The sequence below is a fragment of the Phalacrocorax carbo genome, chromosome 1 (assembly GCF_963921805.1).
Source record: "Phalacrocorax carbo chromosome 1, bPhaCar2.1, whole genome shotgun sequence".
In the NCBI taxonomy this organism is placed as follows: domain Eukaryota; kingdom Metazoa; phylum Chordata; class Aves; order Suliformes; family Phalacrocoracidae; genus Phalacrocorax; species Phalacrocorax carbo.
In genome coordinates, this window is record NC_087513.1 from 52,518,292 (window position 1) to 52,530,625 (window position 12,334).

At 39.9% G+C, this 12,334-nt stretch overlaps 1 protein-coding gene across 9 annotated transcripts in view; it reads right to left on the bottom strand.

Annotated features, from left to right (window-relative positions):
- The window catches only part of ANKS1B (ankyrin repeat and sterile alpha motif domain containing 1B), a 444,006-nt gene that overhangs the window by 11,153 nt on the left and 420,519 nt on the right, over positions 1–12,334 (bottom strand). For all 9 annotated transcript variants that reach the window (XM_064451622.1, XM_064451588.1, XM_064451615.1 and 6 more), the window contains one exon: positions 4,520–4,606. In XM_064451622.1, coding sequence (XP_064307692.1) covers positions 4,520–4,606 — 87 coding nt within the window. The remainder of the gene's footprint in view (positions 1–4,519; positions 4,607–12,334) is intronic.

A 12,334-nucleotide genomic window follows, 5' to 3' on the forward strand; every position in this document is an offset into this window, starting at 1 on the left:
TAAATGTAAAAGAGACATAAAAGCTGTGTTTTTATGCATTTATGCTCATCTGCTGTGATGAAGTATTTCAGAAGTTTCTTAATAAGAAGAGATTTAATACACCCCATGTATGATCTCACACAGGTCATTGGAATTTTGACTCTCTGCAATGATATTTAAAATTGCCAATAATCCGGTAGGAAACAATTACATTCTAGAGTCTTCCCTATGAATCTGCTTGAGTTTTGTACAGTTTATTCAGTATCCTGTGTCGAAGAGACATCTTTCCTGGCCTACAGCTGTAAATACAGTTTCAAAGCACTATATAAGCATCTTATGATGCTGCTGGTTTTCTGTATAATGAGCAATCACTACATGACACTGTTTCAGTCTACTGACAGACAGGATCTCGTGAAACCCAACAGGCTCAATATCCAGTTTTTTGCATGTGTTGTTCAACAAATTTCAGCTGTATTTTTTTTCAAGAGAAAAAGAGACCAAACATCACTTAAAATTGAAACCCAGAGCTCTTGAAAGGCTTCTGCTTAGTAAAAAGATAACTACAGGAGGATCTGGCAACTTTTCTCCACTTACTGACAACAGCATCCTGTAAGAGAGATGTAGAAAAATTAAACCATTCATGCACCGAGCAACACTATTTGCAACAGCCAATGTAAGCTATAGCACACTATTGAGATAGAGGTGGGGCATGTCTGTCTGATGAAATAAAAAAAAGCTGTCTTAAAGCTTTGGAGAAAATTATGAATATTCATTACATAAATCGCTGATATGTAATTATTGTGTTCAGGCCAAAGGAACCATGAAGTCAGAGAAGAATATACTGCAGAGTGGCTTATGATTAGGCCTTGCTTCGGCAACACACACATTTCAAATGATTTGTTTAAACAGAAGAATGATCCATTGAATATGAATTTACTTCGCAAATAGTTTATATGCTTTTTCTGAATTGTGGCCCTGCTGGCTGTAGCTCTGGCTTTTCCACAAAAGCCCAAAGTGAACAAGCCTGCTGCAGCATGACATCGCTATTGCACCACCGGACACGCGACATCTGTAGTGTCCCGGTCCCTTGCAGAGCCACTGTTTGCTCCTGACTCAGTGTGTCTGTCCAAGCTAGAACAATCTGTGAGCACCTCTGGTTTTCCCTCACCCCTCTCTTTTCCTTCCCACCTCCTTACCTCCCCCTCTTTTTTTTTTTTTTGAAGAACAGGAAAAATATGCAGCTAAGTCACTTAAGATGCTTTGCCACATCTTCTCTCATTTGCTAAGTGGCAACTTTCCCCCTTGCATGTGGGTGTCAAGTTTTTGAAAAGACATATTAATATATCTAATTGAAGAAATCATGGCTTAGGAAAAAATCTTAATAAAAAGCATTCCAAATTTCAAATTATGGAAAAACCAAGATAAGGAAACTGCTACTGAAGAAAGGAAGTAATCCTCTTAATCTTAAATTGTTGCAACATACTTGATTATTTCTGTTTAATGCATTATTCATATAAACGATAAAACCAGTACTGTTTCAATATATGCCAATTTATAATGACACGTATAATCTCTGCTTAACAATCATTGGCTTTTTATGTTACTTTAAGCATTTTATTTGCTTTGTTCTCAAATTGATAACTTTTACCCTCAATAAAGATTTTGATAAGAATTACAATTATACCACAACAAGAGATTTAGATACCCACAGACACAGCTGTAATATGCTGTCACTGATGTTGTACTGGCAACATTGTAGTTTAGAAGGCAGAAAGAATTAAAGCTTGGAAGGTCTTCAAATCATGTGAAATATTTATGCCAAATCATGAGCCACAAAGTAATCACTTGAAGTTATGCAGTGTATGTGAAGAGAGCTCTGCTAAGCTGAAACTTTTCTGAGGTGACCTGGGGCTGACACAGGGCTTTGCACTTTATTCAAAACTCATGGAGATTATTTTGATGTTTAAACTTTAAACCAAGTGAAGTTTGGAAACATATCCATATCAAGACTGTTTCAAATAAAATGAGCTATACCTAAAATAAACCTTCTGGATGAAAATCAGTAGTGAAATTTAGCTTTTTCCCTAGCTTCTCTAGGATATCCTCTGTGATCCCCTTTCAAAATTAAATGTTTTCAGTGCATGCGCTTACTGTTTCCTAGGGTCACTACACCAGTGGACTCATAGTCTTATTCTGTGGAAGTTACAAGGCTAAACCAGCTCACTCTTCAGGGCACACGCCTCAGGCATTGACCGACACTGTACAGTCATCGTTCTAAAATTCGTCACCCGGTTTGTCAAGAGAAACCTCCAGCGCTTCCAAAAAAGCAGGGAAGCTGAAAGCCCGTTCTGGTTCTGCTAAGGAAATACCTTTGAGAGATCAGGTTTTTGCTAAGCAGCCTTCCTTTTGTTTGCCTACCTCGTGATGGATGAGTCACCTCTTGGCAGAAATCGCCCAGAAGTTAGGGTTAGCTGCGACCCACGAGAAAATTCTGCAAGTCAGCTTTTCCTAAGCAGCAATTTCTTTCTGGCCTCACTTGCAAAGAAATGGTGTCAAGTCAAAGTGGTGTCATGCCAAGCTTCCAGGCGCCACTGAAATAGCTGTCGTGGAACGAGGTCAGGGCCCCTTTGTCACCTGAAGCTTTGCCTGCTACAACTCGGAATACAAATTCGTAGCTTGGTGGCATAAAGGAAAAGGATGAACAGCCATGAGAGCTGAGTTTTCAAGCACAAAACTGCTAGTTATTTTTGTCATTAAAAAGTATGCATTTATGGCTAAGTGGTGCCCAGCGCTGTCAACTATAAGCTCATATGGAAGCGGTACGAGTCTGAATAGGATCTCACCTTAGTGCTAATCTGTTTTGGGTCTTGAAGGAATTGGGTACAGCACACTGTGGACAAGGATGATAACAACGCTCCTGGGAGAGTTGCAGGCTATTACCTGGTTTTTACAGAAGGGAAAGGCAGTGCAGATTTTGAACCGGAGAGAAAGCAATCTACCACTTGAGAAAAAACACAGGACTGTGGCATTATATACCTCCATCAAATATGTCTATTGCACTACTACGCATAAGATTTCAGTGGGACTGGTCTAGAGCCACCTAATGCAATTTGCCAAACTTCTTTCAAGTTTCCATCTTACATAAGATTATATGCACTGTGCAAAGAGACACTGGAAGCTCCCTTTGTTCTCCTGGCTTTTTTTGTAAACCTAAGGACATTGCAGTTACATCCTTTACACTACAGAAGAGATTTAAGAGCTGAAAACAGCCTTATCCAAGTTAGAGTTAACAGCATTACAATGTCCTGATTTATGCCCTGCACATCAGAGAACACAAAGGAAATGAGGGTTGCAGAAGCTCAGTTTTGACTCAATAGAAGAAAAAGGAGCTGACAGGAATCCCTCGCCACTCTGCTCTGGCAAATATGCCAGGCTTGACGTAACAGTAATTTCACCTCTGTTTTTCTCTCATGCCATCTTGTAACCCTAGACATGGCTTCCAAACTCCAGCAGAAGTTCACATATCTGCTTTCATTCCTTCATTTAAAACCCAGTTCTAGTTAAACACCTTTAAAAACTGACTGATTTGGCAAGTTTGACAGATACTGGGTTAGATGTGGTCTGAATGTTCAGCAACACAAAACAACTATATATGTTATTAACCTGGTCAGGCAGCTGGGTTGTCAGATTTATTTTTTATATTGCTTAGTGAGTTTCAGTCACATAACGGAAAAGATAATTTCTTTTCTATTCATATGCAAGCATCAGTATGGATTGTATTTTCATGCCATTTTAGACATCCGAAGAAGAGAAATTAATGCATTACTTTACTCCTGCTTACAGAGCTTGTACATTTTACTTTGGCTAAGCAAGAACCCATTGCTCTATCCATCACTGAGTTCTCTGATCTCTCAATTTCTGCTTTTGTTTGGTTTTTTTTAGATATTGGATGTATTTTAAAATGTAAGAAACAAAGCACAGGGGCATTGCCACACAGGAAGATGAAAAAAAAATGGAATAACAACTGTTAAGAAGCTGCTGTAGTTCAGGGAGTCAAATGGTTTGTACCAGGAAAACAGCTCTCAGAGAGGCTCTGACTTTCGAAAAGGACATTCGAGGCTTATGTTTCTTATTCTTACAATGACTGGCCCTGGATAAAACCTTGTATCGTTATTCCTCATTGAGACTTTTTTTTTACAAAATTATATTAATGTATATTTTTTTTCCTGCATATTTAAGGAACTCTATAGGGAAGAATATGGTAAAGGATTCCATGGAGGCTCCCTGCCAAATGTCTTTTGTGATAAGGTTGGACACAATGTTCTCCAAATGAGCCATTAAAGCTGCTTCACTTGTCCTCCAGACTGAGTTTCTGGACAATGACAATGTGATTTCATCCATTTTGGAAAGAACAGAAAAAAGAGAGGAAAACACAAAGTGCAACTCTGTCCCCTCTCTGGCCTGGTGTTCTTACAGAGCCAGCTTCATAGGTATTCCCATTTGTGAGAAATAAAAGCTAATATTGAACAATTGCACATACCTTATTTGTTGCATCAATAAATTTGACTCCCTTGTAAGAGACAGACAGGACAATGGTTGGGACTTTCTTCATTTGTTCTGTAGACTTCTGAAATCAAAATGAAGATGTTGTTAGAGTTGTGTTGCATTGCAAGAACAGTGCTCTTTCTCTCCTTCTGACAAAATACCTAAGTTAAACAAAAGGTACTTAACCAAATATGTGACCTTTTCTTGAGCTGACTATGCTCTGGGCTTTTGAAATAGCTGCCTTGTAGTTACAAAACTAAAAAGAGCTCTACAGCTCGTTGCGAGGATGGTAAAAATTCTCCTTTATCCTAGCACAATGGGAAGAGAACGAAATAAGTTCGCCAGGCTTAAAAAGACAAGTCACGCAATCAGGGGTTTCCCAAAATGTGCATGGTTAAGACATCTCCCTGATATGCCCCATTCATCACTGCCTCCCCTCCCCTCTTCCTGCCCTTCCCAGCTGTATAAACCAACAGCACAGTACTTCTCGTATTACTGTTTCCTTGCTGCAATTAGTTGTTTTTTTTACAAATATTTCACTCTCTCGCCTTCTTGGAGTTGTGTATGTGACACGAGGTATCCCTGCAACCCTCTAGGCCTGCCAGTCAATCTGTCAGTCTAAGGTTGTATCTTGTCATGTCTGACCGTCTGCACTTCCTCGTCTGCAGCTGCTATTGGAAGCTGCTTTACACATGAATTAACACAGAGGCTTGTTCTGCATTCCCTCAGTGCCAGGTTGTCCTACCTACAGTTCATGTCTTCCTATAAGGCTATTTTTTCTTTTATGCTAGCCTACTTCTGTATGCCTTCAACATGATCCACACAGCAAAGATATTTCCTGCTGAATGGATCGGGCCAACATTTGGCAGAGATTCTCTGCAGAAAATACTGTTGATTACTTTGCAGATTAAATTTACTAAAACAACCCCCAAACCAACCAACCACAAAACAAAATATGGCATAATAGTTTATAGCCGATTTGAATTCTTTTAAGGTAGAAGGCAATGATGGATTAGACTATTCTATACAAATCTACTGTAGATAAATAAAGCAGATAATGTTCAGAGAACACTCACTCATGGGAGTATCTAAAAACAATCAGAGATTAATCAAACATTTTCTTCAGAGGCAGAAGTACGTTCAGTTACAGCTAAATATACAGAAAGATCAGCACACAGAATGAGAGTGTAAACACATTGAAAGGTCTAGAATTGGGACCTAGAATAATCATTAGAGCATCTGAACAAAAGTAGCAGCGGTTGTTTTGTATTCTTCAAGAAAAATAAAAGTGTATAGATATAAGCTTGAAAACACAGTCTGTATCTGAAAAAAAAGTCTGAAAAATAGGTAACGCTAACACTAGAGAGCAAAACAAACAAAAGCTTAAAAGAGAAAAATGTGTACTCAAGTCCCCTTGTCAGATCTCGTTCTTTCCAGAATCAAATGAGACTCTCTATTTGTCAGCATAAAATTCAAAGCTACATTCTGCAATTAGTGTCCGTGCCATAAAGGCTGAAACCTCTAATTAAAGTTTCAAGGAGAGTCCCACCCATCTGTTTAATAGAGAGGACTGTTGCATCTCTCTGTATCAAATGACAAGAGACTCAAGATGACAATCAAGTGTCCATTTATCCCGGAGAAAGCTTCTTTCACCCGGAAGGCTGGGCACTTTTAAAACATGAAAGCTTAAATGGTAAAACATCCTGAAGAATCTAACAAAATCTGAAGGAAGACGCTAATCTGATCTGCATGTCTCTGAACTGAGTGGGGAAAGCAATGGTATCCCTGCTAAAAGCAGAGCAAGTACATACCTGTGTGTATGTGTGCTTCTCTGTAATAGATCTCAAATGAGCCTTTTCATAAAATTCAATTTCAATGCACAGAAAGCATGACAGTGACTGTACGGAAGCTGCAGTACATACATCTATCAGAATAACAAGCAATATACCCCACATATGCTCATAACCAGACAAAATATTCACAAATATGACAACACCACTTTAATCATCTGGCAACCCAGCAATCATCCAACTTCTGTCCTTTCTTTCTATCCTGACAGCTACACGCAGGAACTCTTTCTCTCACATTTTGATTATTGTAATTATCTCCTTCCTCGCCTCCTTAGCAGCAAAATTCCTCTTCTCCTCCAACACACTACACAAACATGGCTACTAAGTTCATTTATTTTAGCTTTTTGGTCTAATTTGCACTATCCTCCATTTGCCATAAAGGTGAAGCTTCCTGTTGGCACGGCCACATTGCACTAACCATCTGGGAGTCCTCTTTCATCTAGACCAGTAGTCTGTAATTTAATCATCTTCCTTATCTACTGCACATTCCCCTCAGTTTGTCTGAAGCAGACGTGATCTTTAGTATTTAATCGAGGCCATGAACTGTCAGAAGACTGTATCTGAGTGAAATAGCTCATCAAGATATTATTAAATTATAGCTGGCAAATTAGGAAATTAATCAGAAACGGATGGACATTTGTAATTTATTAAGCCAAACTGTCTCAGCTGGTCAGGAGCAGGGGATGTCCCTTAGCAGCTTGCAAACCATACAAGCCCCTGGATTTGTTCAAAGGTGATCCGAAAGACTGTAATCCAGTGTAGAAACACGACTTTGGGAAACAATTATGCACTTGTTAACCCCATTGCAACAAACAGTTGGCCAGTGGAATAACACCCTTTGTTATTATGACAGCGCTATCATGAAAAACACACAGCTCTATTCCCTCCGCACGACTCCCAGTGATACAGTAACGGAAGTCCACCATGTAATTATTATTTCCAAGCAGTTTCCAGACTTCAACAGTTTCGAGTTGTCAAGGTGAGCTCATACTATTTGCTTGCTTTTCCTTTCTTTTTAATGGAGGAGGTGGCTGCCAGGATGTGCAACGTGAGCTTTCAGAGATACAATATGAAAACTATTCGCTCAGGCACTGTAAGTGCTTTGGCTCTAAATTCTAGGATGTTGAGATGAAGTCCCACAGCTTTCATGGTCAGGCATTTCACACCTCTGTGCTGGCCAAGTGGGCATCTCTGCCTATGCCTGTGACCAGAATCTGAGAAGAAGGTGAGACACAGGAGTCAGTATTCCCTTTCCTTGGGCTTTTCAAGTTCTAGCCACCGTATCAACTCCATGAGGACACGATGAGATGACAAATATTGTTGTCCATCTGGTGCCTCTATGGGAAGCATATGGACTTGAGCCAAAGTTATAGGAGCCACAGCTGAAGGCTGGCATTGGATGTCATGTGCATGCTGACATACGGTCTAAAGCTCCAAGGCATGTTCATACCATAGTAGCAGGATCAGATTTTATGTCATGTAGAAGCAATCATAGTGACAGGACCCTGTCTTTGGGCAAGTGCTCACTAGCCTGGAACAGGTCATAGCTCCCATGAACTCCATTGTTTGCGACTGTAACTTTGGCTCTTTGTTTTAATACACTTCAGGAGAATCATCTGGATGAACAGCAAGCATATTCTAGGCTCATTGCCAGTGCCTGTCTCTGATCAGCTGGTCACCTACATAAGGGCAGATGTGCATGCCCTGTCTCCTCAGGTGCACTGCTCCTGCAGTGAGGAGTCTTAATGCTGCACAGTCTGCGATGCCAGAGGGATGGAGCTTCGGTCCCCCTTCTGAAATACTTCCTACAGGTAGATAATGGAAGTAGGCCATTTGTAACGCAAGAACCATAAAGCAGGCTTGACTGCAGACGCAGGAAGATGGAAGAAAGCATCATCATCCTAAATCTAATGTGACATATGTTCAGCTTCCCCAGACCCCCCAAAAGATACAGAGCCTCTTTTTCTTGAGAATAAAGAATATCGGGAATAGCAGCCTCGCCTGTATTTTGATGCAGCTGCTGTGATGAACCTGTATCATCTCAGCACGCAGAATGGAGATCCATCCCGTGGAAGGAGGTGGAAGGCACCTTCTGCATAACTGCCTAGTTATTACAATGCTTGCTTTTACAATAAAGGACTGGATTTAAGACCCTTCTGAGTTTGCATCTGAACCCACTGCTGCCATTACGTGGGACAGTGCCAGAACTCTGAATAGCCTTGGACAGGGCTGCTCCCAATTCTGCCTTTTGAAACTGGCCATAAAGGGATGCAAGAGCAGTGGTGCCAGAGAAAGCGAGCGAGCGAGTGCAGGCTTGCTTCTGATCTTGTTTATGAATTATCTTTAGTTTCACAGAAAAAAACATCATACTCACAAGTAGACTTTAAACAGATTTCCATAGTATAGAACTAGAAATTCTCTTAAGTGGGTGAAGTATTTCTACCTGTATTTTGATTTGAGTTAAAGGCTGTGCAGAACTGCTAGACATTTATATAGAATATAAACTAAAATCCAACCAATCTGAGATCCACCCAGCCAGTGTGCCTAACAAATCAAGGTCATCAACGATGGCTTAAGAGACAAGACTTTGTTCTATGAATAAAGCACTCTAAACTAGCTGTTTATTTTAAAAAAGCAAATACATGCAAATACAAAACCTGTAACCCTAAACAGCCTTCAACCCTTTCAAGACAGGACTGTACTGCAATACCTTGTCCTGTGCAGAACTGAGAGCACTAATCCAACACTTTTGAATACTCTTGTGGTGTACAAAACATGGTATCTCTGTGCTCACACACACACAAAGCAGATGAATAAGAAATTAAGGAGCACACATAGAATTGCGTCCGCATAAGACGCTCATACGTTCACTCGATACACTCTAGCACATGGTGTAATCCCGCCCACTCTCAAAATGCTTTCATCTCACCTATTTATTTCCTGCCACGAGAAAATGGGATACACTGGTACTTCTACTTTGCCACGCTGACCACTTTCATGTACTTTATATATACATTTATAACTGGATTACTTAGCTTTCATACAGTGGCCAAAATGAAATTGTGTTCATTTTTAGGTTTTACTGCTCATGTATTGTACTCGAACTTGCAAATACGCAGCAAAAAGACATTATTCAACTATTCCAAGTCACTAACAATTCCATACATAAATTCTAAGTACAAGTTTATGAGCTTGTAAAATCTTACATTTTCATCCTGGCTTTTTATTTTTGCAAGTGAATCTGCTAATTCTGTCCTATACTGTTTTTTAATAGCTATCTGAAGACTGTAGCTGGCAATTTTACTGTTCAATTATGTACTGAAATCCACTTCACTATGAGACTCTGAACATTTCCCCATAGTGGTAGCAACTATTAATTCCAAATGGCATCAGGCTGCACATTTCAAAATACGTATTGGTACCACCTACTATCATACCCATGAGTCTGTTACTTATTTAAGGCTTATGAAGCCTCATTAAACAGTTCCTTTTGAGTGAATCACCTTCATAATATCATGCATGAGACGAAACTGAAATAAAAGTCAAAGTTCACATTTGACCAGTTATTTTTTGAAGCCAGTTTTGAAACTACAATCTGCCTTGTAACAAATATTTACTAACTTCTCTCAGTCCAAAAGGCTTAAAAATGCATCACTGACATAATTTAATACCTCTCGGAATAAGATAGCATCTGTAATCCCTGTGGTACAAGACTGTTCACTTTGCTACAATTAGTGGATGCCTCCAAGCTACAGCATTAATATGAACATTGCACTGGGGATGCACCTGCAAGTCATCTACTTGAGGATGAGAAGTTTTTGCTTTTGCAATAGCTGTACACACTCACCTGCTGGTGAAACGGCAGTGCATCCCTCCTGCACCTTGGATTCCTTTCAGCCACAAAGTTGAAGGACATACAATCCTCTGAAGAACATGGGATGGCATGATGTGGATGTGCGTAAGGACTGAGCATCTTTAAGACCTCCCAACACTTTTTTCCTTTTGAGTAATATCCACATGCCTGTTCCACTGCAGGCCCTCCCAAAGCAGTGGCCACACGAGAGGGACAGAGTTTCAAGTCCCAAACGAACAGAGAACGAACAATCTAAATTCTCAGATACAGTATTTGATCCCTGACGTGGTACTTGCTTGGCTAGTTTCATGAGGAGGCCTAAGGAGGACACTTCTACTTTAGAGGAGAAATGCAAATGGAGATTGAAAAGTAGAAAGGGATTAGCAGAAACAAGGAGACTGCCATCTATATCCAGGTCCTCCTCCTTTATGTAAGAAGAAACGAGGAAGGAATGCCCCAGACCCTGCTTATTTTCAGTGAAAGAGTCCACTCTGCTTCATCTTCCTCTTCAAAGAGAAGAAGGTTTAGTGGTAATTCTAACTTTGACATTTTGGTCTTAAGCCAGCAAGGTATTTAAACACCTGCTTTGTGAATAAAATTATGTTGATGGTTCCCCAGAATTTTAGCTTGAAATGTAAGAACCTCTTTTCTAACAAGTAAACCTTTAAGAAAGACACAAATATTCTGGAAGGTGGCAGGATCCAAGAACAAAATCTAACCTGCTGCAGTAAATATCTGATTGGTTTAGACCGTGCAATTGGTGTATGCCACATTAGTGATTTAACATTACTACAAGGAAAGAGTCTGCCTCGCTGCTGTGCTCATGCCAGTAAGTATAAAACCATCCCCTTCCTACCTGGTCAAGGAATTCAGATGTGTAAATGCCAGATGGAGTCTACTGTAGAGAACAACGTCTCTTCCTAGGCCCAGTTAAACTTTATTCCTTTTCTTTATTTTGATGTAAATACATTTTATTCTTGCTTTGGGTTCCTATGGTAATTTGAAGTGAAGGCAGTAATCTGATTGACAACACAACTTGTAATATTTCCTGTTCCACACTGAGAAAGATGAAAACTCTTAAATTCTTGAAGGCATCTCTCAAATACAATTAATAAATCTATTCTGGCCAGGACAGCAAGATTTAATCTCCACGTAGCAAAGGTCAGTTTACAGAAAGTGGGGACTGGAGATAAGGAGACAGTGCTGTCAACTGCAGAGGGAGTTTATGAGAGAAAATAGCTGGAAACAAATAAGAAACCATAAAACATAAATCCATCCATAACGCAAATATGTGAATGGAAAAATAAAGTATAATCCTTCTAATAGGCACAGCTCTTGCCAAATATCCATAATTTTGGATGGCTGCAAGAGTCTGCAATTTGGGGGGTGGGAACAAAAAGCATGTATAACCCTGACCCCCATGCTGAGCTCAATCTATTGGATCTGCATGACTTTCCCCAAACTAATCCATCATCTGCCCTGCTGGAGCATGCTGCTGCACAATGCTGAGATGCACAGTGGATAGCCAAGAAAATGTATTAAGACAGAGGTTCCCAGGTTTTGGGGTTTTTTTTGTCAGTTTGGGATTTTTTTTTAACACATTATAGAAGATTTAGGATCCCCCTTCACTCTTAAGCTATAAGAGAAGGAGGCTGCTGTAAGCCCCTCTGTGGAGAGACGCGAGGGATATCCGCATGACACTTCCCTTGAGAACCAAAACCATCAACTGCAATAACTGAAAGCACAGGAAGCATCTACAACTAACAGGGAAGGATCTGCAGTCAGCAAACATGGCATTTTTGTTGTTTCTCTGTATCTATGAATGATTAAGGAAGATCAAGATACTTTTTTTTTCCCCACTGATAGGCTGCTTTTGTCCTTGTGCATCTGCTGACTGGAAGATATGCAGTGAATATCAACACTTTTTGAGCAGCATTAGGTAAAATATGGAGAAGCTATAGCCACATTGACAGAAAAATTAGGTACCTTAATTTTCATATATTCTCCTTAAAAGCCATTATGTGGCTGACTCCAGAAAGCTTAAAAAATTGCAGGAAGTACCTCAACATCATACAAGGTTATATGTGACGTACACCCCCCCCAACAT